The 25,337-nt window shown below is 31.8% G+C and overlaps 1 protein-coding gene across 3 annotated transcripts in view; it reads left to right on the top strand.

The window, feature by feature from the left end:
• The window catches only part of LOC144842104 (arf-GAP with Rho-GAP domain, ANK repeat and PH domain-containing protein 2-like), a 49,010-nt gene extending 23,816 nt beyond the window's left edge, over positions 1 to 25,194 (top strand). For 2 of the 3 annotated variants that reach the window (XM_078698471.1, XM_078698470.1), the window contains 22 exons: positions 816 to 856; positions 3,613 to 3,640; positions 4,350 to 4,552; positions 5,223 to 5,293; positions 5,484 to 5,586; positions 5,720 to 5,755; positions 5,886 to 5,933; positions 6,091 to 6,199; positions 6,621 to 6,769; positions 7,344 to 7,434; positions 7,873 to 8,088; positions 8,561 to 8,666; positions 9,410 to 9,491; positions 10,087 to 10,326; positions 10,986 to 11,100; positions 11,874 to 11,992; positions 12,474 to 12,587; positions 13,202 to 13,281; positions 13,747 to 13,794; positions 16,197 to 16,260; positions 16,866 to 16,937; positions 21,038 to 25,194. In XM_078698471.1, coding sequence (XP_078554597.1) covers positions 816 to 856; positions 3,613 to 3,640; positions 4,350 to 4,552; positions 5,223 to 5,293; positions 5,484 to 5,586; positions 5,720 to 5,755; positions 5,886 to 5,933; positions 6,091 to 6,199; positions 6,621 to 6,769; positions 7,344 to 7,434; positions 7,873 to 8,088; positions 8,561 to 8,666; positions 9,410 to 9,491; positions 10,087 to 10,326; positions 10,986 to 11,100; positions 11,874 to 11,992; positions 12,474 to 12,587; positions 13,202 to 13,281; positions 13,747 to 13,794; positions 16,197 to 16,260; positions 16,866 to 16,937; positions 21,038 to 21,262 — 2,360 coding nt within the window. In that variant the 3' untranslated portion in view covers positions 21,263 to 25,194. Of the gene's footprint in view, positions 1 to 815; positions 857 to 3,612; positions 3,641 to 4,349; positions 4,553 to 5,222; positions 5,294 to 5,483; positions 5,587 to 5,719; positions 5,756 to 5,885; positions 5,934 to 6,090; positions 6,200 to 6,620; positions 6,770 to 7,343; positions 7,435 to 7,872; positions 8,089 to 8,560; positions 8,667 to 9,409; positions 9,492 to 10,086; positions 10,327 to 10,985; positions 11,101 to 11,873; positions 11,993 to 12,473; positions 12,588 to 13,201; positions 13,282 to 13,746; positions 13,795 to 16,196; positions 16,261 to 16,865; positions 16,938 to 17,887; positions 17,930 to 21,037 lie in introns of all 3 variants that reach the window. The other variant, XM_078698472.1, reaches the window with a different exon arrangement.
• Positions 25,195 to 25,337: the final 143 nt, after the last annotated feature.

Raw genomic sequence — 25,337 nt, 5'->3', positions numbered from 1 at the left:
ATCGGAAATATCATACTTTAGTTAAGCTTGGTTTTCCACTAGGACGCAATGCATGGACGTAAGGGTAACGTAAGTAACTTGACCAATCACAAGTGATGGATTATTTGAACTGTCGCTTGTCATTGGTCAATTCGGTTGCATTTCGCTTACGTCTTTGCGCTGCGTCCTAGTGGGAACCAAACTTTATATACATTTCCTTTAATGTAGTTTTAAAAAACAAAGTATAACTAATGATTTTATCTTTAATGAATGTTCTAAGATGACTCTAATTTGGTGACGATATCTCTACAAATGTACCGAGATTTTCACTTCCTTAACTGACCCTCCGCCGACCTTGGGAAAGACACATGACTAAACAGTACGGCGACTATTTTATACTGGGTCATCGTTGATTAATCTTCCTCTTACTGTACGATAACGACTTAATTGATACGTTGAACGAAGGAAGTCTCTTGTTTAATGCAGAAACAGGAAAGAAGCGTGCACTTGTTATATTCATTGAAACGATTATGTGTTTGTTTGTGATTGTTTGCTCCAAGTGTCATACTAGGATACACTTTTGTAAACTGCATTTGGATATATGCTTTCAAGTGTCAAACATCATGATTGTTTTCTCTGCACATATACAAATGTCACAATATCTATAGGACTATTAATATAGAACCTTTGGGGTAGTACACACGTCTTGAGAACAAATTTGGAATTATAATGTTTATAGCAGATTTTCAACGCTCGAAAATGCGGCAAACGTGGATAAAGCGTGTTAGTGTAAGTAAAACTGTATTATTATTACAGTATTTTTTATTAATTTACAGCTTTAGAGATTGCTAGCCATGCAAATATCCCAAGCATAATGGTAAGTACAAATTCATATTTTTCTTAAAGCCAGAGATATTGTATTGAACATTTTATATAAAAAATGTTAAACATATAAAACTATAAATTATATATAAATTAGTATCATTTTTGTTTTCTTATTTATATTTATAAATAATTTCATTCAGAATTGGAATTTTTTTTTGCATCCTATCCTATAAATTTTTTTAAATTTTATTTATTGGTATATTTATGAATAATACAGTTGGAATTGATTATTTATTTTATTATTATTTTGCGTATGTATGCGTATGCACCTGTTTCATTTTCTAGTTCTGCATGGTTTTTTTTAAAATTCAATATACACTTTTAGGTATAATTAAATATAGCGTGAACTCATCTGTGTTGGTATAAATCAAATAAATAGTACAACTTTTTATCACAACATAATAAAAGAAGAAAATGTTTACCTCCAAATTTTTTTTATAATTTTATTGAAAATTTAGTCAATTTTGTAAAATACTAGTAATAAAATACATCTACTCATGATATAGTATCTTTTTTGTCCTTATATTGAAATTTAATTAATTTGAAATGATAAAGATGAGGAAATCTGTGAGAAGGAGAAAAAGTCACCTCAACCGAGATATATATATAAAAAAAAACACAGAAAATTGCACCAACACAGAAAGCAGTATAACAACATAACAACACAATTCTGAAAAAAAAACTGATAAAAAATTGTATTTTTTTAAAAATATATCTCTAAATATTACATCGCTTATTTGTTTTGTCATTATGTGCCAACATATTCTATTAAATTTCACTTCCTTTCCAGCGAATTCTCAGGGACATCCATGTTGCATTGATAAACCGGGATGATGGGGACAAACGGGGGACGTTTTGGGGAAGAAATGTCAAATTTTAAGATATTAAAAATGTGGAGAAAGGATGTGAAAACCTCAAAATGTATTATTTATGTCATTTCTAATCAGTTTTTTTATGAGAATGGAATTAATTATTTTTGTATTTTTTAAGTTTAAGCATACATTCAATGTTTTTGTAAATTAGGTTGCAATAGATTCTATTGTAAAATTTTTATTAAAGTTCAGATTTCTAGTGAGTCATTATTTATCATAGTTTTCAATTAGAAAAGCTATCTTCATGTTAGATTGTAAAAGGCTCTTATCAGACAAAAGTTGTACCCTGGCCGAACTATTACATACCTAGCTCCAAAGCCTACTGATAATACCCATGGCCAGGTCATATTGCCATTCCCAAGTTTTTTTTCCAATTATATTTATTTATTCTATATAGTTCAAGTTATGATAATAATTATTAGTTCAAGTTATGATAATAATTATTAAATGTTTTAATTTTTTTTCTGGCTGTTTTACTTTATTGTGTTTGGCTATTTTATTTGTATCTCCATTGAGATCCAGCTACTGAGATCCAGCCGCTGATTTGAATGAAAATATTCTTATAATGCTATTTAAATGTTTAAAAGAAATAGCTCCAAGATACTTATTATATTTTATTATTTCAATTTACTGTAGATAACCATAATAAATGCACTCGCTCCCAAAGTAATAATGATTTATCTATTCCGTTATGGAATAACTCTCAGGATAAAAGAACTTTTGTTTATAGATCAACTAAATTATGGAATTCTCTACCAAATAATATAAAATCAGAACTCCATAATATGTCTTTGGCAACTTTTAAATCTTCACTATAGAAATCATATATGTATTAACCTTTTTGCCTTCACAATTGTAAATAGTTTTATATCTGTTTTCTTTCTTTTTGTTTTTCTTTTATATTTTATTTTTGTTGTAAATATGTTTACTGAACTACTTTGGAAATCAGTACATCTGTATTGAAAGTGTATTTCAGTTTAAAGAAAGAACAAATAAATAAATAAATAAATACCCACAGCATTTTAATTTTTCAGTGCTTATTTTATTTGTATCTCCATTGAGATCCAACCACTGATACCCACAGCATTGTCATTTTTTCAGTGCTTATTTTATTTGTATCTCCATTGAGATCCAGGCACTGATACCCACAGCATTGTCATTTTTTTCAGTGCTTATTTTATTTGTATCTCCATTGAGATCCAGCCACTTATACTCATGCATTGTCATTTTTTCAGTGCTTATTTTATTTGTATCTCCATTGAGATCCAGCCACTGATACCCACAGCATTGTCATTTTTTCAGTGCTTATTTTATTTGTATCTCCATTGAGATCCAGGCACTGATACCCACAGCATTGTCATTTTTTTCAGTGCTTATTTTATTTGTATCTCCATTGAGATCCAGCCACTTATACTCATGCATTGTCATTTCTTCAGTAATTTACCTTGATTTGTATATAGTCTTTTATTATTTCTGATATCGCAGTAGAACGTCTCCCTTTGGAAACCCCTATTCAGAGGATACCCTTATTAAAAGAAGAAACTTTACAGTGAAACAACCATTGGCAATATATATATTTCAACACTAATTGAGACTTTTTTGGTTCCTGAAGGTGTCTTTATAGAGGTTCTACTGTATTTAAATATCTGCAATTGAATACTTTTCTAATTTCTTTTGTTTTATGTAAGAAAAAATGTACATTTATTTATTCATCGTCTCTCGTTATAGTATAAATGGGCCTTATAAGCATAGAATGATGAGAGGATGATGTTAGTTATAGGAAATGTATCACGCTTAGATGTGGCAACTTCTAATTAACATTAATTGATGTACATATCATTAGTCACTAATTACAGTGTTTTTTGTATTTTATTAGGAAATATTTCATCTTAACAAAGATTCAGGTGAGTCAGAAATTGAAAATTTATCTAATTCAAATAATAAGAATACGAATGATTTGTCACTCATTTAATCTAAACGAATTGTCATTCATTGTAAACAGAAAAACTTTGTATCGAGAGTTTAAACCACAAATATGTCTGTAGATCTGTATCACAGATTAATACATCAGCAAAGTGTCTATCCCTTGGAATTATAGATTTATACAATATACAATATAGTTATAATTGATATATTTTTAAGTTAAATTTACTGTACTGTGTACAAGTAGCTGAATCGCAATTGAGATAATAACTGTATACAATATAACATCTATATAAAAGCAAAATTGATATTAAAGAAATACAGAGAAATATCAAGCTTTTCAGATACAGTAGACACCCATTCTTTAGGACACCCCTATTAAGTGGACACCTCCTATAAAATAAATGAGGCCAATATACGTTTTTTAACACATTACGTTTAACCTCTATTCAAGGGACACTGCTATTAATGGGACACTTTGCTGTATCCTGATGGTGTCCCCTTAATAGGAGTTTCATTTGTAACACTATTTCTTTGTCAAGCTGACTGGATATAGATATATTTATTTTTTAATAATTTAAATTGAAATAGAAAAAAATCTTTTTAAGTAATTCAGCGATAATGCAGTTGAATGTGTAAACAATTATTGTGCTTGCTTTCTTTAATGTATGGTTTTATATTGTTGCACAGACTTTACAACTCAAAGGCCGCCCCCAAGGTACATCCCTGGTAATACAGCTGAAGCGCCCTCAATACCAGTACATACGAGGAGGGATACGGATGAAGACAGGAAGTCAGGATACCTATTTAAGACTGGTGTAGGAAGAAAAGAGTTCCAAAGGAGATATTGCAGATTGGAGAATGGAACCTTCTCATATTCAGTTGATGAAAAGGTATTGTTCCACACCAGAGTGTCAGTGGCATAACGGCTATGAGCGCTCACTGATAGTTTTCACTGAAAATATGTTGGAAAAGGCTAAAAACACCCGAAGCCTCCAGCTTTATAGGGCCAATTAGGATTCCTAAAGCAGGGGCCTCAGGCACCCGAAGCCTCCAGCTTTATAGGGCCAATTAGGATTCCTAAAGCAGGGGCCTCAGGCCTCTGTGTTATGCCACTGCTGAGTGTATCCTTGCCATCATCTAAAAGTGTCTGAATTTATACAGTACAACCTCTTTTGGGACATTCAGGGAACACCCTTAGTTTGTGAAAGGAACAGGAGGAAATAGATGTTTCAACACTATGGCCAACCCTTATCCAGGGAACACCCCTGTTAAGAGGACAATTTGTTAAGTCCTGAAGGTGTCTTCTTAAAGCTCTATCTACACTATCAAACTTGATGTGACAAAAAAATGTGATGTGCCCATGTATATGGACATGATGATGTCATATCACTGCCATATTGGGTCATATCACTACCATATATGGGCATGTCACACTTTTTTTTGTCGTCAAACTAGTTTGATAATGTAGACAGAGCTTAAGAGAGGTTCTACTGTACTTTTGAAAATAGTATACAATTAGGAAGTAGATAAATTAATTTTAATCATTTTTTGGAATCACAGAGTCCATATGTGAAGAACACCATTGAAGGTATAGATATTCAAATCATTGGGGAGAGTCAACCAAGGCCAGGGTAAGTTTGTTTAAATCTTCTTTTTCACATCATTGCATGTCTGGTATGACTATAACTGTAATACTTAGCATGATAAGTTATTTTTCTACCTGACATAAAACAATTGCTTTCAAATTTCCTCTGTTGACTGGTAATTTCTATTACAGTAGTGTTTTAAAAAAATGAATAATTATTGTACCAAATTTTCCAGAAATGAGCACTGTTTTGAGATGGGTGTAGTCAGTGGTCGAAGTTACTTGTTTAGCGCAGAATCAGCTGAGGAAAAGCAAGAGTGGATGTATATAATAGCCAAGGTATCATAGTCAAGCTTAAAAAATATATATATAATCATACTTTAATGCACAGTTCTTCTAAAATTTGTGCCCTAATGACTGTGTTTGTATGAATTTAACTACTTTATACAAATATTCTTTTTTTTCTCTTCAGTTTCTGACACCCCAGGTTATGTGGAGTTACTTAAGTGTAAGCATATTTTTAACTTTTATAATTTTCATATTTACATGAGATACTCACATTCATCATTATTATCACGATTGTCTTATAATTGTTATGATCATGAAACAATTTTTAAGTTAATTATATTTTTCTGCAGAATTTTGATTTGGTTGGCCATTTGCACAAGAAAGAAGGCAGCACTTCGGTAAGTTTCCATTAAACCGTATAAAGTCGTGTGATGTCCTTTTATCATCCTTGAAATTTTGCATATGCCACACCAATATGACAAAATAACACCACCACATCTGCAGTTGTATTATTTTTAAATTTTACAATATAATGCTTTTTATTTACATCATCAGACTGATTGGCGTCGTTTAACATTTTTGTTAAAAGGAAAGAAACTATCGTTCTTCTCAGCCGAGAAAGATTGCATGGAAGATCTTGATTTAAGGAAACTAACAAATTCATGTAAGTATAATGTAAAAATTACTGTTTTAGTTCATTAATTTTTAGATCTATAGAAAACTAAAACACAAATTTGAATGTTTTGGCATTCATCCAGATAGAATTTGAGTTTTCTTTTCGACAGACATAAAGATATATTTATATATACTTTAATCTTTTTGTTCAATATATGCCAATTGATATATTAATGTCACATAATAGTTATTCACTTTGACCAAAAATAGATTTTAAAAAAAACTGTAAATTGTCAAATTTTCTGCCAGTCAATAGGTTTTAGTTTAATTTAACCACTTATTTTAGTGTTTTTTTTCTATGGAAGTGATAAACATTGTTTTTGGCCTATTCAAAGTCTGATTTTATTAATCTTCATTTTTCATGTTTTTGAGGGACAATTATACATCTTTAACTTTTTATTTTCTCATAGATGTGGATAATGTAGGCCCGGATGAAAGACAAACGCTGACAGAACAAACAATTTGTCTCTGCTTTCCTGACAAAAGTCGTCTTTATCTTAGGTCAGAGAACAAAGAACATAGTGACAGGTGGCATACGGCAATCCAAAATACACTATTTGTAAGTATATTTTCAGGCAGACTTTTATATGCCCTAAGATCTACTTATGTGCATACAAAATCTATTTAGTTTTGGTAAATATAAAATCATTCTTTCATAATATTTACAGTGATGTAGCCACAAGTAATAAAGTGGTCCAGTTTTCACAAGAAAAGGGAACAATCTCTGTTAAAGCCACTGGGTTGTCAAAGGCCTCTGTGAAAAAGTGGTCAGGTTGAAACCTGACCCTGATTTAATAATACTTTGAAAAATGAATGCATTAGAACCTCTCATTTGGTACACCAATATAACATTTCTATTAAGGGGACACCCTATAAAGGGAAACTTTTCCAAAAAAATGAGTGAATGGCAATAAGTTTTAACACAATGCATGGAAAATACATAGGGAACTTGACTACTACGGCCAACCCGTTTCAGAGCACATCTCTATTACAAGACACTTTGTTGGGTCACAGAAGTGTCCCCTTAATAGGGGTTCTACTGTACGTTCTACTGTACTATAATTCATATTAATATTAATCATTTTTTGTTGGTTCATCATATCATTATTTACTGTTTTGCCTTTTTTTCAAAGGATTGTGGGACTTCACTTGAAAACCAACCACTAACAAAGGAAAATGTTCCAGTAATAGTCAATGAATGCATTCGTTTTGTTGAAAAAAATGGTAAAACTTTTTCTCTTTTATTCATTTTGGGGTCTGTTTACACCTACCAGTTAATGCTTTAATACTGCCTTGGTGTGATTCAATAGAACTATATTAAAGCCTTTTTCCCATTAGGTGAATATATTCGCACAAATTGACATATTAATATTTTAAGCGGTTTTTGTGATGTGGAAAAATGCGCAACCAATCAGAACACAGAAATATTTGATTTGCGCGCATTTGTACACATATACAACATTTTTATTTTTTATTTTGTTTTACCATTTTTAATGAGGGTGATCCATCCAGCAATTGTTGATCATTAGGGACCCTCAGAGGTTCACAAGATAAACATATACACAAGATGCTCTACATAAACAAGTCTTATTACAAGTCTTTGTGAGTGGAGTTATAATGTTGTCCTTAGAAAAAATCCTGACATTAATCAATTTATTTCAGCTCTCAAGACTGAAGGAGTATATCGACTTGCTGGAGTCAAATCAAAGGTCAACCAAATCTTACAGAATCTATACCACAATGCTCGGGAAGTTCGCCTGACATTAGACGAAGACTACATTGTCCATGATGTGACAAGCGCCCTCAAACAGTACTTTAGGGAACTGGACGATCCACTATTAACATCTGATTTGTATAACCAATGGGTTAAAAATTCAGGTTTGGAATAGTTCTATTAAATTTTAAAATAATGAATTTAAAAAATAAACTCTAAAGCTCTGACTACACTATCAAACTAGTTTGAAAAAAAAAATTGTGATGTTCCCAAATATGGTAGTAATATGACATCGTGTCCATATATGGGCACATCACATTTGTCACATAAAGTTTGATAGTGTATACAGAGCTTAAAGCTTGTGTCCAACTTGGATGCAAGCATCAACTTAGGTGCAACGCAAGTGATTTGACCAATCACAAGAGACAGTTTGGACGTCCACCACGTCATGTTTGTTCAAATTACTTAGCTTTGTTTGCTTACGTACTTGCTTTGCTTCCAAGTGAAAATAGCGTGAATGGTTGATAGCCGTAATATATTTTTAACAGTTACATTATTTGATTTTATACTGTGTATCTGTTTGAGTCCGAAAATACTGCATTATATCAATTTTTTTATATTTTTTTATTTTATTAGCGTCTCAAGATAATACAAGCAAAATTAGAAAATATGCTGAGCTTGTGAAGGAGCTTCCAGAAGTTAACCGAAACACACTAAAAGAATTGATCATCCATCTCAATGAGTAAATATTTTAACATTATTAAGAGCAGTTAAGCTAGGTCCTTTACTAGGTGGTAGAACCAATAAAAATGTGTGCACTGTAATTACGTAGCCATAACATCGGCAAGGGTTCGAGGCTCAATCGCTCCATGGTTCTGGTGGAAGAACGAGTCTTCTCGGATAAGGACTATAAACCGTAGGTCCAGTGTACACATCTGACTCATATGCACTTTAAAGAACCTAGTACATCTTTTGAGGGGTTTACCCCGGTGTACTGTACTAGTACATCAGCCACTGCTCTGGGAGACCAGTTGTTGACTGAAGAGGTCGCCTAGTATAAATAAATAAAAACAATAAAACAAACACTGACTTGGAAATACTAAATAGTGCTTTTAACAAAGCGGTTCAGAATAGATTAAAAAAGCACTGAACTAGATAATATACCCATAACAACTTTCATCTCTCCTTTTTTTGTGTCGAGCTTTCATTAAATGGCGCTCGTTCGTCAGTCCACTGTAGAATCTAAAATGAACACTATTTCAACAAGAGATCATGTTGGAGTGATTAAAGCTGATCACGTTATTTGATCGCTTAAAATGATCATGATCAGTGGAATCATGATCAATGGAGAATGTGAACCACCTACTGCTGGTCAGTTTATATGTGACCATGTGATCAGGAACTGGTCTAACTCCCATCAGTGACCGATAAATACTTCTTAAGGTTTTTAAAAATTTGTACAAAGTTGTTCACATTCTTTTTCAGTGTAAGTGACAACAAACAGGAAAATAAAATGGAAACGAAAAACCTTGCAGCTGTCTTCGGTCCAACATTAATGTCTGGCAAAGTAAGTGACTATATTGTACAAATTTATAAGAGAAATTGGATTTAACAGAATAAATTTGATCCCAGTACTCAATATGGTGTAACACAAAGTAAACGCTCAGATTAATAGTAAACTAGGCGTAGATATACTTTGTCAATTTGATTCATAAAAAGTACAATATATTTAACTTTTTTCTATTTACAAAAGTATGCTTTATTATATACATTTTATGATCAACTAGGAATCACTCCAGTATACATTGTGTACCTTGTTTGTGATTACTATCTCTTAACAAACAAATAACTATGTTCTGAATATTTAAATACCCACCTGTATAAGGGCATATATAGCTAAAACGTCTAAGTTTTCATTGCACTGATGATATTATTCAGCGTAACAATGAAACATGTTTGTAAAAAATAAAAAAATTTTATCTTAATTTTACTATGCCGTTGAAAGTTCACCAATATTATTCACGACATCACCTTAAACAGTTTGGTGTCAATCAAGGACTTTCGAAAGTTGGAAAAGCTCTCGAATAAAATCTGTAAAAGCAGCAGCTGATGTAAACTACAGGTACTTAAAAAATAAAATAAGATGCCCTTTTTATTTTTAGAATTCTGCTGGTGGGTTTGGTGCAGCGAATTATGAGATTAGTGTAATCGGTGATTTAATGTTGAACTATGGTGCAATATTTGAAGTTACCCAGGAAGAGCAGAATAAACTTGACGCAAAGAGATTATTCATGGCACGGTTGTCAGAAAATCAACTTCTAACTCCACCTCCAGTTAAGAATGACATGCATGTGACACTGTACATAGGACCAAAGTCAGAAAATGAGTCTATTGATGTTCAGGCAAGTATGAAACAATGTAATTTGAGTGATATGGCATAATAGTAAGGGAATCTAAGTATCATGTCAGAGGCATGGGTTCGAGATCAGTCAAATTGCCCAATTGCTTGTATCCTTGCAAGATGCCTTACTCTCATTGCCTCATCCTTTGGATTGAACATAAAGCTGTGTACATACAATGGACATTCACAACACGTGAACAAGTGCTGATCATGGAAAGTGCTGCATGACTGAGTAGTGGGAGTGACTTAAAACTGGCTTATCTGATTGGATGATTGAGGATTCAGCCATGTTGGGTCGTCCCTCTTCATGGTGGATTGCTTGTTCGAGTTGTAGTGTAGTACCTTTGTGATATAAACTAAACAACTGCTTGATTTCTATTTTTAATGTATATTTTCTCTATTTATAATTTTAATTACTCTTTGTCTTTACTTTGTTATGATATTTCCAATTACTGTACCACTTCGAAAATCAGTGCACTAGTACTGAAAGTGCCTGCAGAATAAAGAAAGAATAAATAATAAAATACCAAAATATGTATGACTGTATAAATTGCCATCACATGCTGGGCACTAACTTCAGTAAAGCATAATACAGTATTAAATTATACATTTTATTATTATACAAATAAATTTTATAGCATTTTGTTTTCTTTCTTACAGATAAGTGAATCAATGACAACATCAGAACTCATTCAAACTTTAATTGATACAAACAAGATAAACATGCCACCCTCCCAGGTCTCTGTATTTGAGGTCATTTGTAATGGCGAACTCGGTGAGTAATTCTTTTATGAAGTAGAACCCCTATTAAAGGGACACCTTTGGGACAAACGTTCCCCTTTAATATAATATGTGGGTCTGAATATGGAGGAATATCATAAAGCATAAAAATTGTTTAAATTTCTTAAATATGTATTGTCCCCCAAAAACATGACAAATGAAGATTTATAAATCAGACTTTAAATAGGCCATTTTGAAGTTTTAAGTGAAGTTATACACTTCTGTCAAAAAAAGCCAAAACAAAAATTATCATTTCATTTATAAAAAGACAAAAGAAACGGTTAATTTTAACCAAAAACCTGACAGACCATTTAAGTACTTTTTTGCTTTAAATTACATTTTTTTCAGGTAAATAATTTTTTTTCCGATCCAGTTATTACGTGCTATTAAAATGGCTTATCGAAAACAAATTTGAAAAATAAATAATCGGAATCAGAATAATTTTATTGATCTCCAAAGGAGAAATTCATTAGCTATTAAAACAATTAAAATATGAACTGTATATATATGAAAATATTAATATCAAAAACTTTACATAGTAATGATATTATAAAAAGTAAGTTTTTAAACTTATAATTTCGTATCTGCCATTGTGACAGCCAGTTCATCTCTCTGCATACCAGTATCCGTCTCTAGTACATCAATGTATGCGAGTGCTGGTTTTGCCCATGTTTTGGCTACCACAGCAGAACATAAAATAATTGTGTCTTTGTTGCGAAGACAAATTGATAGTCTATAATCATTGTGAAATGGAATGTTCTTTTTTAGAGCGCGTTTTTAATCCTCATGAGAAGATACTGGCAGAGATTTTAAGTTGGGATGATGGAATGAGGTCAGACAACTATATATGTATAAAAAGCAACTACCTAGAGAAGAAAATTGAAAAGGTATGAAGCAGAACAATATGCCATGCTACATATTTCACAATGCTTGAAGCTTTTCAATAATATATTAAGAGCCAGTGGTTCTATTCATTATTCACCCTGCGAATCCAATTCTTAAGCTCTGTCTACATGCAAGTTTTAAGCCTCCTATGTACCAATGGCTGTCACAAAAAATAAGGCTCTGTCTACACTATCAAACTTTATGTGACAATAAAATGTGATGTGCCCATACAGTATATGGACATGATGACATCATAGCACTACCATATTTTGGCATATCACTACCATATTTGGGCAGATCACACATTTTTTGTCAAACTAGTTTTATAGTGTAGACAGAGCTTTAAGCCATACCATGATCAGTTCACCAGGGCTTAACATTAAGTTAAGATAATTAAGCAGTGCTTAAGTGCAAAAAATAACTTAAATACAATTCAATTTAAAATTCAAATTTAAGTACAGTATCATTTTATTTGTTGTATAGTATCTTACATTGGTGAATGCTAGTAGTCAAGTCACCTTCTGTGGAAAGAAGAAAATAAAGAAAGCATATTTTGAGGTTACAGGCATGGATGTCAAATGCTACAAAGACAAAAAGGTGAATTTAAACAAAAAAACGTTAATTAAAAATTGATTGTTGTAGCTGGTATTGAAAATTAATTTGTTCCTTTTCTTTTCATTTCCACGTGGTTTCCATAACATTCATAGGTTTCTTTAGTCTAATCTAATGACAGGAGACAAAATGGACCAAACCACTGGGATAATTTTCCAAAAGACACACTGGGTTATTTTAAGTGCACAGGGTCAGATATGTACACTGGAATTCCAGTTTTAAGCTCTGGCCGAGTGTCTTTATGAACCTCTGTCGATATTATAGCTGTGGTTTGCAGTGCTTTTACTGGGTGGCCACTGGAAAAACAATTTTTTTTATTAAATGGTACAAAACAACATGAGGTTATTCAAAACCGTTCTAAAGGTATACTATTCAAGTGCGTACAGAACTAAAATGTTTATGAAATTGAAAAGTTTATGTCAACAAGTCTTTTTATTTTTACTTCTACTTTACAGTTTCCCTTCAAAGTGCTTTTTCTCTATTTGTCTCAACTTTTAGCAATTGCAATCACAGTCTGCATATAATAGCAATTACTGTATAAGTTTTCATACTGTCATTATGTCATCTTTTTTATGTATTTTATTCTTCATATTTTAAAGTTGGACAAACCAGTTTACTCGTCCAAAGTCTCTGATATTGTGTTCTACTTTGGAGTGGAAAAGAAAATTAAGTCTTCAAAGTGAGTAGAAATACTTTAATATTTCAAAATACACATTTCATATAAACATTTCAGTAGAATAAATGCTCTCTTGTGTTTATCTCTAGTGGTTTAGATTGTCATCATGTAAGTGAGAGGGGCCTGGTTCAAATTCAACAAGTTTTGTCATCCATGTTTTTAACTTTTATTTTGTTTTTTTAAAATTCTAATTTGTATTCATATTACTATATTAATATATAATTTACAGAAAGTAAATGTCTCAAATTTATTTAAATACTTTTTTGTAGAATTTTATTTTTATATCATGATTCCACATTTAATAGCCTAAAATGACTATATTTTAAACATTTCGTAGCTTTAGCTTAAAATGACGATTTTTCACATTTTGTAGCTAAAACTTTACCTTAAAGTGACTATTTTTCACATTTTGTAGCTAAAACTTTACCTTAAAATTACTAAAAATATACTATTCACTTTTTGCATCAGATTTGGATTCACATTCATCGATAGAAAAGAGGATCCTGTAATGCTAAGGTATTATAATTTTCATTTCATTAAATTTTAATGACAAAATAATTGTAAATTAGTACATTTAAAAGACCCAAGTGTGAAGGTACCATATTGGATTATATTAAGTGTGTATAGTTGTCCATCTATATATCAATTTGTGCTATATTACATATGCAAAACTATAGAAATCACCACTGGTATCCTTATATCAGATATAACTGATCATTTGCTAATTTTTTATATTGAAAAACCTGTACATACACCTAAACCAATTAATATATCGTTAATGATGAATCAATTCAAAATGTTATTCATGATTTATGTACAATAGACTGACAAATGATAACAATAGACAAATGTTACTCTAAATAAAGACCCAAATATTCTAACATAGGTAGATAATAGACAGATAGATAGATAGATAGATAAATAGTTATGTTGACAATTAAGATTTAGCAATATACAGTCAATCTCCCAAATGGTGTTTACAAAAGTTCTGTTTTAAAATTCAGATATTTTGTCATTGAAATATTATACACCTGCTGTTTAAATGCTGGTCAGGTCCTAAAAGCCCTTTGTAATCTTAAGCCTAACAAAGCTGGCCATCCAGATGAACCCCCTATTAAATTATATCGAGATTTTGCTCCTGAACTTGCTGAACCTGTTGCGGATATCTTCAATCATGCATTGAAGGATGGTGTTTTCCCCGACCTTTGGAAAAGGGCTACTGCAGTTCCCATTCCTAAAACTGTGAATGCTAGTTCTGTCTCTGACCTTAGACCTATTTCCCTTACCTATATTCTTGCCAGGGTATTTGAATCTTTTATTGTTAAGTGGATTCTTGAAGATATTAAGGGTAAATTAGATTCTCGTCAATTTGGTAGTAGGAAAAAGGCTTCCTCAACTCACTATCTTGTTAGTCTTATTGACTCTACACTCAAAGATGTTGAGAAGGGTAAATGTTATGTGAACCTATGTGCCACTGACTTTACTAAAGCTTTTGATCGTGTTGATCATAATGTTATTATTATAAAGTTGATTGAACTGGGTGTGAGGTCGTCCATAATTCCCATCGTCTGCAGCTTTCTCACTTCCCGTTCTCTCAACACCAAGTTTGCTGGGACTTTGTCATCTTCCAAGTCACTGACTTGTGGTGTCCCACAGGGGACATTGCTTGGCCCTGTACTTTTCCTAGTACTTATTAACGATGCTTGTGTTGATTGCTGCAGACGATTGAAATATGTGGATGACCTCACACTTGGGGAGGTCGTTCGCAAAGGTGATTTGCCTTCCATGCAATCCCTGTTAGATGATCTGAGTGTTTGGTGTTCATCCAATAACATGATACCCAAACCCTCCAAATGCCATATCTTGGTTGTCAATTTTCTTAAGGACAAGTCGGACGATATTATATCACCTTCTTTTAGTCTGAGTGGTTCCATTTTACAAGTAGTTGATCACATGACGCTTCTTGGTGTAATCATTCAAAATGACCTGAAATGGGAACTTAACACTAATAATATTGTGTCTAGAGCTTCTAGACGTTTATTTTCTTTGTGCATTTTGAAAAAAGTTGGAATCTTAATTAATGATCTGTTGACTGTTTATATGGCTTATATAAGACCTATTTTAGAATATGCTGCCCCTGTTTGGCATGGTGCTATCACTAAGAATATGTCCAAGTCTATTGAAAAGGTACAAAAGAGAGCATTGCGAATCATGCTAGGTAACAACTATTTGTGCTATGATCATGCATTGTCTGTTACTGGTTTACCTACTCTTGTTGAGAGAAGAAACAAACTGGTGTTGTCTTTCGGGGAAGGCTTACTAAAATCCGAGCTGTTTAGAGAAATACTTCCCCCTCTTCATAAGCCAGCTCGGTCTCTCAGATTCAACCGATTTCTAGAAGTACCTCATTGTAAAACCAGCAGACTTGGGTCGTCTCCAGTTCCCACCATGGTGGATATAATTAATAGGCATCACTAGCTCTTTTTTAAGATATGTAATAAGTGAATGTTTTAAGGTTTTTTTTATTCATGTATGGTTTATAATTTTATGGTACGATATCTAATTTTAATAAGATGTTTCTATTTTTATAGCAATTTTAACTAATTTTTATTTATTTGTAATACAATTCATTTCAGTCTTTGACTGTCGTTTTGTAATATATTTTTATATACCGATTAAATAAAAAAAAAAAATAAAATAAAAAAAATAAATATATAATTACTTATTTAAAGAACATCAAATATTTTACCAGTAATAATTAAAAAAAACAGCTGTTTAGGCCATAAAGAAATACCAATATATTATATTTTTATAATCGATATGATGAGAATATAATTATTTACAATCCTGTGTGTACCACTTATGTGTGGGGGTTTTAATTATGTTTTAGTAAAAATGTGTTTATTTATATTTTTCAGGGCAGTACTAGTAGAAACAGAAGAAGATGTTTATTATTGGTTAGGGTGTTTATTAAATACAAAGGTATGTTGAAACCTAGTACAGAAGAAACCCTCTTTTGGAATACCCCTAATCGTTGAAACACTAAGTGGCCCCAGGCCTCCAACTCTGAAGGTATCAGCCTTTTTCGACATATTTTAAAGCCTTTCCTCTGGACCCTGTTCAAGGTCCCCCATAAACTCAGGAGCCCCCATAAACTCAGGAGCCCCCCATAAACTCAGGAGCCCCCCATAAACTCAGGAGCCCCCATAAACCCAGGAGCCCCCATAAGCCTTGGTGCCCCTGGGTTTAGCCAATGGGCGCTCATAGCCTTTACACCACTGGACACGCCTATTAAATGGAATGTTTCTTGTAAAATGAACGAGGGGAAATGTATTTTTTATCGCCTGGGCCAACCACTATTCAGAGAATACCTTATTAAGGGGACACTTTATTGGTTGCACTGTACTACTATATTATAAGTATTATTTACATTACTGAAATTACTACACATTTAAGTGTATAAAAGTATGGGTTTTTTTATATCCTGTGTAAATGTCTAATAATAACCAACACATTTTACACACAACAATATAAATTTCTTTGGCCCAGTTTGTGTAAACTATCATTAATTTTAAAAACAATTTCAGAGACAATGTACAGAAGGAAGTAATAATAATGTGAGGACAGTCGCACCCGTACCACCTACCAGGACCCGTTCGGTGAGTTGATGCTCTTATATATAAAATTCTAATTATATTATATTAAATAAATTATATATTATAACTACATATATATAAATAGTTTATAGAATCTAGTTTCACTTATAAATATACTGTACAACTTCACATCACATTTTTTTGTCACATCAAGTTTGATAGTGTATACAGAGCTAGGCCTTGTAAAAAAGTTTGTTTGCTGTTAAGTTTAAACATTTGAACATTGTAATGACCAAAAAACGCCTCTGCAAATTTGTTTAATTATTTCTTTAAAAGTACCGCAAATTGAAACCTATTACTATGCTAAGCAATGTAATGCAAATTGAAGATGCAAATTTTGACATTTTATATATTACTTTTTTAAAATAGCTCTTGTTGTTGACAGCAAACAAACAAGTTTTTTCGATCTTATATTATTCTATATACAAATATATATATTGTAGTGTGTACATGAATTAGTTTCTAACATTATATTAACATGTTTAAAATTGCAACGGAATGAGCAATTTCTCAGCCAAAAATGTCGATAAAAATAAGGCAAAAATTTCATATTCATATTGATAAAATTGGCTCATTTTAACTAAAATTGACAATAATAAAAAGTAATTTGCTTATTGTACATTTTGAATACATTATTAAATGATGGCCGTAAAATTCAATCAATTAAAAACACCATCATAATCCTTTATAGCTTCAACCAGATTTTCCATTTCATATAAAATAAAATAAAATCATTTTTTTACATACTAGTCTGTAAATCATTTGTTCTATCACAAATAAAATCAACACATTTTTTTTTTATTGTCATATATACATACAGTATATATATATTGTATATGCCATTATCTATTTGTATTTACACATAGAATTTTAACCTATTTAGATAAACTGTTTTAATATTATGTTTAGTTTTTTGTTTGATTTGTTTATTTTTTTCACTAATACCACCATAGAGCTTATCAAGATCCAGAAATCAATGGAGTTAAATGTACTTGGTAGGTGGTTGTTGTTTGTTTCATTTAGAAACAACTTCTTGTATTGAGTGATCCTTTGCCTCCTTGCATTGCATTTAGCAGGCTTGTTTTTGTTATTATTTTTAATTTATCATTTTTTTAATGATGTATTTTAATATTTATGGGACACACCACAGTGGCGTAACAGCTATGAGCGCTCACTGGCTAAACCCAGGGGCCCCGGATCTTATAGGGGCCTCTGAGCAGTGCCTAGAGGAAAAAAACAAGCATTAAAATATGTTAAAAAGGCACTTGGGCCTCTGCGTTACACCACTGATACACCAAAACCATTTCATTTCATTGCTAACATGGTGTACATTATCTATGATATATTTTTTGTTTAAACATTAAAACCCTAAACTATTAAATGGTGAAATATGTCAATTTAACAATTGCAAACATATTTTCAATAATATTTGGAATTCATTTAATAATTTTCCGGTGAAAGATGGGTTTCTGTGTTAAGGTTCAATCTAAGTTAATATTTAATTTCAAGTCTATGGTACTGTAATTCAGTAGAATGTAAGAACAATTCGTATAGATGTGTGGTGGAAGTTACAGGTAGTGGCGATGTAACTTGATTAACAACATCTTGGTTCAAATCATTGCTAATTCAGTTCCGGTGTTTAACACTAATTGAGTTCCATTATCAATTTGTATTATGGTTGTATCAACATCAATATGTAACAACATAATTTAAAATAATTAAAAGATATTGCAGGCCTTGTCTTTTGAAAATTATAGGTGTGCTACAAATTGCACTCCTCAATACATTCAGGGGTACTGTAGGTGTGCTGTTTGTATTTTCGTGTGTTTACCAAATTTAAGCGTGTTGTAAATCGCACTCTTCAAGGGCAGTTTAGGAGTGTGTTAGGTGAACGCCTTAAAAGGCCTGTATTGCTATATAATCCCAAGGTACAATCATTCTACAGATATCACCCAGGAGTATAAATGGGTCAATTATAGTACCTTTTGCGTCTAAGTTGCATGTTTGTATTGCGCATGCTTGCAAAAGCTTGCTTTTTATTTGTAATTAAACAAATGTTTTATTCTGTTTGTTTTATTTACTGATTTTTTAATTTTTTTTTATACATTTGCTTCTTTTAGTCACAACAATACTTTGTCCACCATCATTTTTATTAATGCTTCTTTTATTGCCAAGTCATACTAGATATTCCTTAAAGGGTTTTCTTCAGTTGGTGCCGATTGCTCTTAAATAGTGAATTTCCACAAGTCTATGGAGGAGTAGCTTTTTTTACATTTTTTTTATCATTATTGTCTTCTTGTTTTTAGTTGTTTGGTAATATTTTTGTTATTTTTTTTGTGATTAACAATAGTTTTCTGTTTTTTTTTGTTTTTTTATTGTAATGCCGTAACTATCCATTTGTTTATTATTAACTCTCATTTTCACGACTGATAATTTTCAGAGCCGGATCCAATAGGTAGCGCTAAGTTGGGGGAGGTGGGATGTTGGCTTGTCTTCGCATTCCCCCATTTTACAGCTAAAATAACCTATTTACAGAATACAGATTTTAGTTTAGTGACGATCATTCTCATTCTGATGTTAATTTTCAGCATCATTCATTTTTTTTAAATCGTTCATTTTTTAAAGACATTATTGAGATGTGCAGCACATTTTTATCAATTGTGTGATAATAATTGGTTGTAATTAACATGATTACTATGACCCCTACAGTAGGCTAATTACAAGTCAATCCTGTAAAAATATTAGGCCGGCAATGAGTGAACCATTGATTACTAACTAACTCTGTTATGTAATTTTGATTGGGTAACGCATTTGCTACAGCCAATCAAATGCAATGCACATCTGAATGCTGTATAAATCACTTTAAGCTCTGTCTACACTATCAAACTGGTTTGACTTAAAAAGTGTGATGTGCCCAAATATGGTAGTGATATAACATCATCAAGTCCATATTTGGGCACATCACATAAAGTTTAATAGTGTAGACAGAGTCTAAGAATTTCATTAAAATTTCAGAATTTTTCCCTTTTTTTCTGTATAACTAAATAATTTATTTAATTTGTGTTATCTTTTATCATATTTTTATACTAATTATACAATTTGACCAATTTCACTAATTAAACCATTCATTTCCGTGTTTTGCAATCAAATGTTTGATTATTCCATAATTTCACCAACTAGTTTCAAACTATCTAACTTTTATCAACACCTCATTAAATGACCTTTAACCTTTGACCCATCAGGAAGCATGTAGCTACCATGCACCAATTTGGTGATTGTTGGCTGCCTGCATATAATTCTTTCTTAAATTTAACAAAATAGTTAATTTTAATAGTTTATGAGCAATATAAATTGATTGATCATGATTGTGCAGAGTATATTCAATGATGGAAAATTATTTTAAAAAGCATCTGCTACTGAAAAAATATAATAAATACAATATTTAGAAAGAATATTGTTTACTGCATGGAAAGCAAATGTTTAAACAGCATGTTTTATGTTGAATATCTTCAAATTATGTAAAGCTTTTGAGCATGCCCAGTGAGAACCAAAAAAAAAAAGTTTTGATTAAATGTCATATTGTGATAATGTGATATTACTAACTCTATGATGCAGTAGCATTAAGGGTCTTTCACACAGTTCCGGCACGGTTCCGGTCTGCCGCCGGCAATTCAGATCGAACATCAATGTTCCATTTTCACGTGGCTATGCGCATATCAATTGGCACATCGACATGTGGAGCGCCGTGAAATCGAAAAATTTATATTCGATTCACCGGATTGGAACCGTGCTGGAACAGGTGTGAAAGACTCTATTAAGGGTGTCCCTTTATTAGGAGTGTCCTCTGAATAGAGGTTGGCCACAGTGTTAAAACATATTTCTCCTTGTTCGTTTCACAGGAAAGTGCCCATATAGGTTGTCTCTGAATAGGGGTGTTCTGCTGTATTCTAGAACCTAGATTTAGCCTCTGCATAATCTCTTTCATTTTCTTATTTCTATTTTTCTTTCACCAGTTTTAACTAACACTAACAAATATTACTACTTTGAAAAATAATATTAATATATATGCATTACTATATAGAATTTATATTTTTATTTTACAGCCATTCAAAGATCTGCTTGGCTTCAAGTTCCAGAATTTTGCTTTCGAGTTGAAAGATCGGGCAAACAAATTTGCAGTTCGAAGAATGTCTAAAATACGATCTACATACAGAGCTTCACAATCAACACGCAGCAGGCATTCCTCGCCAAGACGACCGGAGATATCAAACCCAGGTCCCGTAACTAGACCCATTCCTGAAAGTCCTGATTTGAACGAGTCTAGGTGACCCCTTGATGGGACAATGGTTTGTTACTTTCCTAATTAAAAAGACATATCTATTATTCAGGTTTGTAGTACTGTACTGTATCTTACCTTACCTAGCCTCTTTGGGCCTCGTGGCCCATAAGGCTGTTATGTACTGTACTGTATCTAAAATAGGTCAAAGTTTATTGTGTAAGAACCTTTTAGTTTTAGTAATATACAAGAAGAAAGAGACTAGAGCTAATTTGATTGGGACAAGACAGGAAAAACCGTTCATGCATAACTGGTTTAAGCTCATTGGATTAATCTCTTGCATAGCTAAACCCAGGTCAAACCCAGGTCAGTAAACTATTACAATTGCACTTGACAGTCACATTAGTAGATACAGCACATTCAGTTAGTGTGGTAGCTCATTTCATTCAGTGTCTCCATCCAGGTAGTTAAATCCAAAAGGTATTTACTCATAGAAATAATTAAATGATTGAGAAATTGGCAAAAATGCACACACAGTGATGGTCTACAAAGATATAGTTTTTTTAGAGCACATCCATTTTTGTTGTTATAAAGGGACAGACTTTGTTTTAATGTTCAGTAGATCCATCCGTGACTTGGCTATAGACAATAAAATATGAACATGAACATCCCTGTCCATACTCACACACCCACAAGTGCTTTTAGAGGAAACAAACTTAAGCTCTGTCTACACTATCAAACTTTGTGTGACATATATGGACATGATGTCATATTACTACCATATTTAAGCATATCACTACCATATTTAGAGACATCATGATGTGCCCAAATATGGTAGTGATATGGCATCATCGTGTCCATATATGGACACATCACATTTTTTTGTCAAAAAAAGTTTGATAGTGTAGACAGATATTGCATTTGATACTTGTGATATACAATAACTGAAGGCATATGTAGTAAACATGACTGCAATATGAGGAAAACTGTATTTCCTTAGTTTTATGTATATTTCTGTAGATGTTGATTGATTTTGATTTTTTTGGTAAAGATTTTGAAAAGTCTGTTTTATTTGTTTGCTGCAATGATATTTAAATCCAAATGTACTGATTATATTTGAAGACTGAACTGTCACAGAACAATTTTAGATTTGAAAAAAGTAAATTGAAAGATAATTTTTATAGGACACTTTTTAAAAACTGATGATGAGTTCGTGCTCAATTTAATATTAGGTGTAGGTGTAAATAATAGATAGTTATTTTGCAACTAAGATTTTAATTTTGTAGTTTATATCACAGATGAACAAGAAAGTTTATTTTTAGATATTTTCTTGGAATTTATATTCTAGGGTACGGAGCACTGATTAACAGGGCTATATTTAAATAATGTTAATCTTATGTAATTTAAATCAATTAAAAATATATATATTTTAAATCTATAAATCTATATCTATGCATATATTGTGTGTCTATGGAAGGCACTTGATGCCAAAATATCTAAAATCATATCATTGAGAAAATTTTGAATTTATTTAATCTTCTAAATTATATGCAAATATTAAGCAATGTTAATTGTAGATTAATTAAACTACATAATCTGACCATTGTGTGTATAGCGCCCCAAATGGTTTATTATGATCTTTTACCCAAATCAATTGTAGACCATTGTTCACCATTTCACTATATTAGTATGTCCCTATTTCTATAAATATTGCCTCTACAAAGACTGTAACGAACCACAACAAGATGTCCAGTACTTTCCATTTCATATGGAAGGCATTTGCCGCCAAAACACATTCCACTATAAACTATACTAACAGTTAATTTGCAAAAAGTGGTTTTACAGCTGACAGGTGAAACAATAATTTAATAATATCCAAAAGATATGATTAACTTATGCAATTATTCAAATGTTATGCAAATTGATTGATGTGATTTTGACTCTTCGGCAACCATTTGCAAATATATATTTTTATATTCAATAAGAAGATATGGAAGTATACAATATTTTCTATCCTGGTAAACCCTTGTCTGTGTATATATTTATCTATGCATTTTAAACGTAATAATGAAAATGTGGAGAAGTTCAAAACGTTTAACACCCTCACTGTTAAAATAGGTACTACTAATATATATTTAAACTAAATCCGACATCTAATACCAAATCGTGGACAATTAACCATTGTGTATATATATTGCAAAATAATGTTTATATACTAAAAGTATATAGAGATATACATGAATATATAATTGTAAATTATTATTTTATATAATCTATTTTTGATAATAGTTCAGTAAAATGATCCACTTTTTTAAACTACCAAACGTATTACCAACCCTTTCGGTGAATGCTGTATTACCAACCCTTTCGGTGAATGCTGTATTACCAACCCTTTCGGTGAATGCTGTATTACCAACCCTTTCGGTGAATGCTGTATTACCAACCCTTTCGGTGAATACTGTATTATTTACAGTAGTTATAATTTCATATCGTATTGTTAATTTGTTTGTTAATTTTATTCAAAATAGGCGTATATTGAAACGTATCGGGCAGTGGATACCGATTCGGGTAAACTCCGTAATTTTGTTATCTTAACCATAAAGGTTCACTATAAATATATATCTCTATCCCTTAACTTGGTGGTTAAAGTTTTGTAGGTAGCGTGGGGGAATCGGTGTATAGGCCCACAGTTAAAATTATCATAGACATTTAACTAAGGTATACCAGAATGTAAACGTATATGTAGAGCTACGATATTGAATTATTTACAATTGTATCTCAATGTGTATGTTGCATTGTGTCTGGTATCTAAATCTTGGTTCCGACTAGGACGCAACGCGAGAACGTAAGCACAACGTCAGTGATTCGACCAATCACAAGCGATGGATTATTCAAACTGTCGCTTGTCATTGGTCAACACGCTTGCGTTGCGTCTATGTCCTTGCGTTTTCGTCTCTAGTGGGAACCAAGCTTAACATGGAACATTATTATCGTAGTGCGCATCAGAGCAATGTGACTATATTGTCTGTATACTAAGATTGTTATTCTTTGTCATCAGGGTGCTGTACATCTAACAAGTGGAATAGGTGCTTGTATTTTGTGGATAAAACATATGATATAACATAATTTTTCAGTTTGGTGTTTTGATTTTCGAGCTTTGAAAATATTGTATAGACATTTAAAGGGCTTTCAGACGTCTAATTTTGTATGACTTAAATGAATACAGTACGACCAAAAAAATTCTTCTTTTAGAATATTTTTTAAAATCTTGACGAAACGGTGTTTGTTATTTTGTTACTTTAATGTATTGTTTAGTAGTGAAGTCAATCAAATGGCATCATATTGCACTTTTCTCGAAAAATGTTTTGTGCCAAGATGCTTTCAAATCGCGCTGTGAATTTTTTAATTTTTGTTCATGTGTATAATACTCCACCCGTTCGACGTAATCCGGAAATAACTTGTTTTGTACTTATTATTATTATTATCCTATCATCCTTTTTAGCCTACAGTAAGTCAGTACAGTTTTGTACAATAATCGTGTCTTCGTATTAAAGTATACGATTTATTTCAACAGCAGTGTTTCTGTTTCTTTATGTAGAATTTTAAGCGCTTTATTTTCCCGTCATGATTCTAGATGACTGTCAATGGTCGGTTACAATCTACCTAGTGACAGCTGCAGAATGGGGTTGCTGTATTAGTGCACTGCGATATAACGTTTTTAAATATTACGGTACATTAAGATGATAAGTTTTATCTGTACAATATTTTCTTTCATGTAATTTAAGTAGTATAGTATTTGCACTGGTGCAGTCATCAATATTCCTTATTAGTATATTATATTATAAATTATAATTCGTGTTTATTTTAATTTTTTTTTAAATGAAATTTAAATATTCAATTAAGAATGGTATACCTGTAGATGTGAATAATTGTAATATTTCGTATTTTAAACATATTCAGAATAAAATGTTTTTTTGTGCAGGAGTTTTGACTTCGATTTTTTTTTTCATATATCAATCATAGGGGAGTGTTGCCCCCCCCCCCATTTTTTTTTAAAAACATAATTGTGTATTTTGTTACAATGATTTTTTTTTTACTTTAATTGGCGTAAATTTCGGTCCTTTTAG

This window comes from Antedon bifida, chromosome 5 (assembly GCF_963402885.1).
Source record: "Antedon bifida chromosome 5, ecAntBifi1.1, whole genome shotgun sequence".
NCBI lineage: Eukaryota > Metazoa > Echinodermata > Crinoidea > Comatulida > Antedonidae > Antedon > Antedon bifida.
Note: the sequence above shows the minus strand (reverse complement) of the source record. Positions and strands in the feature narration are given on the sequence as shown.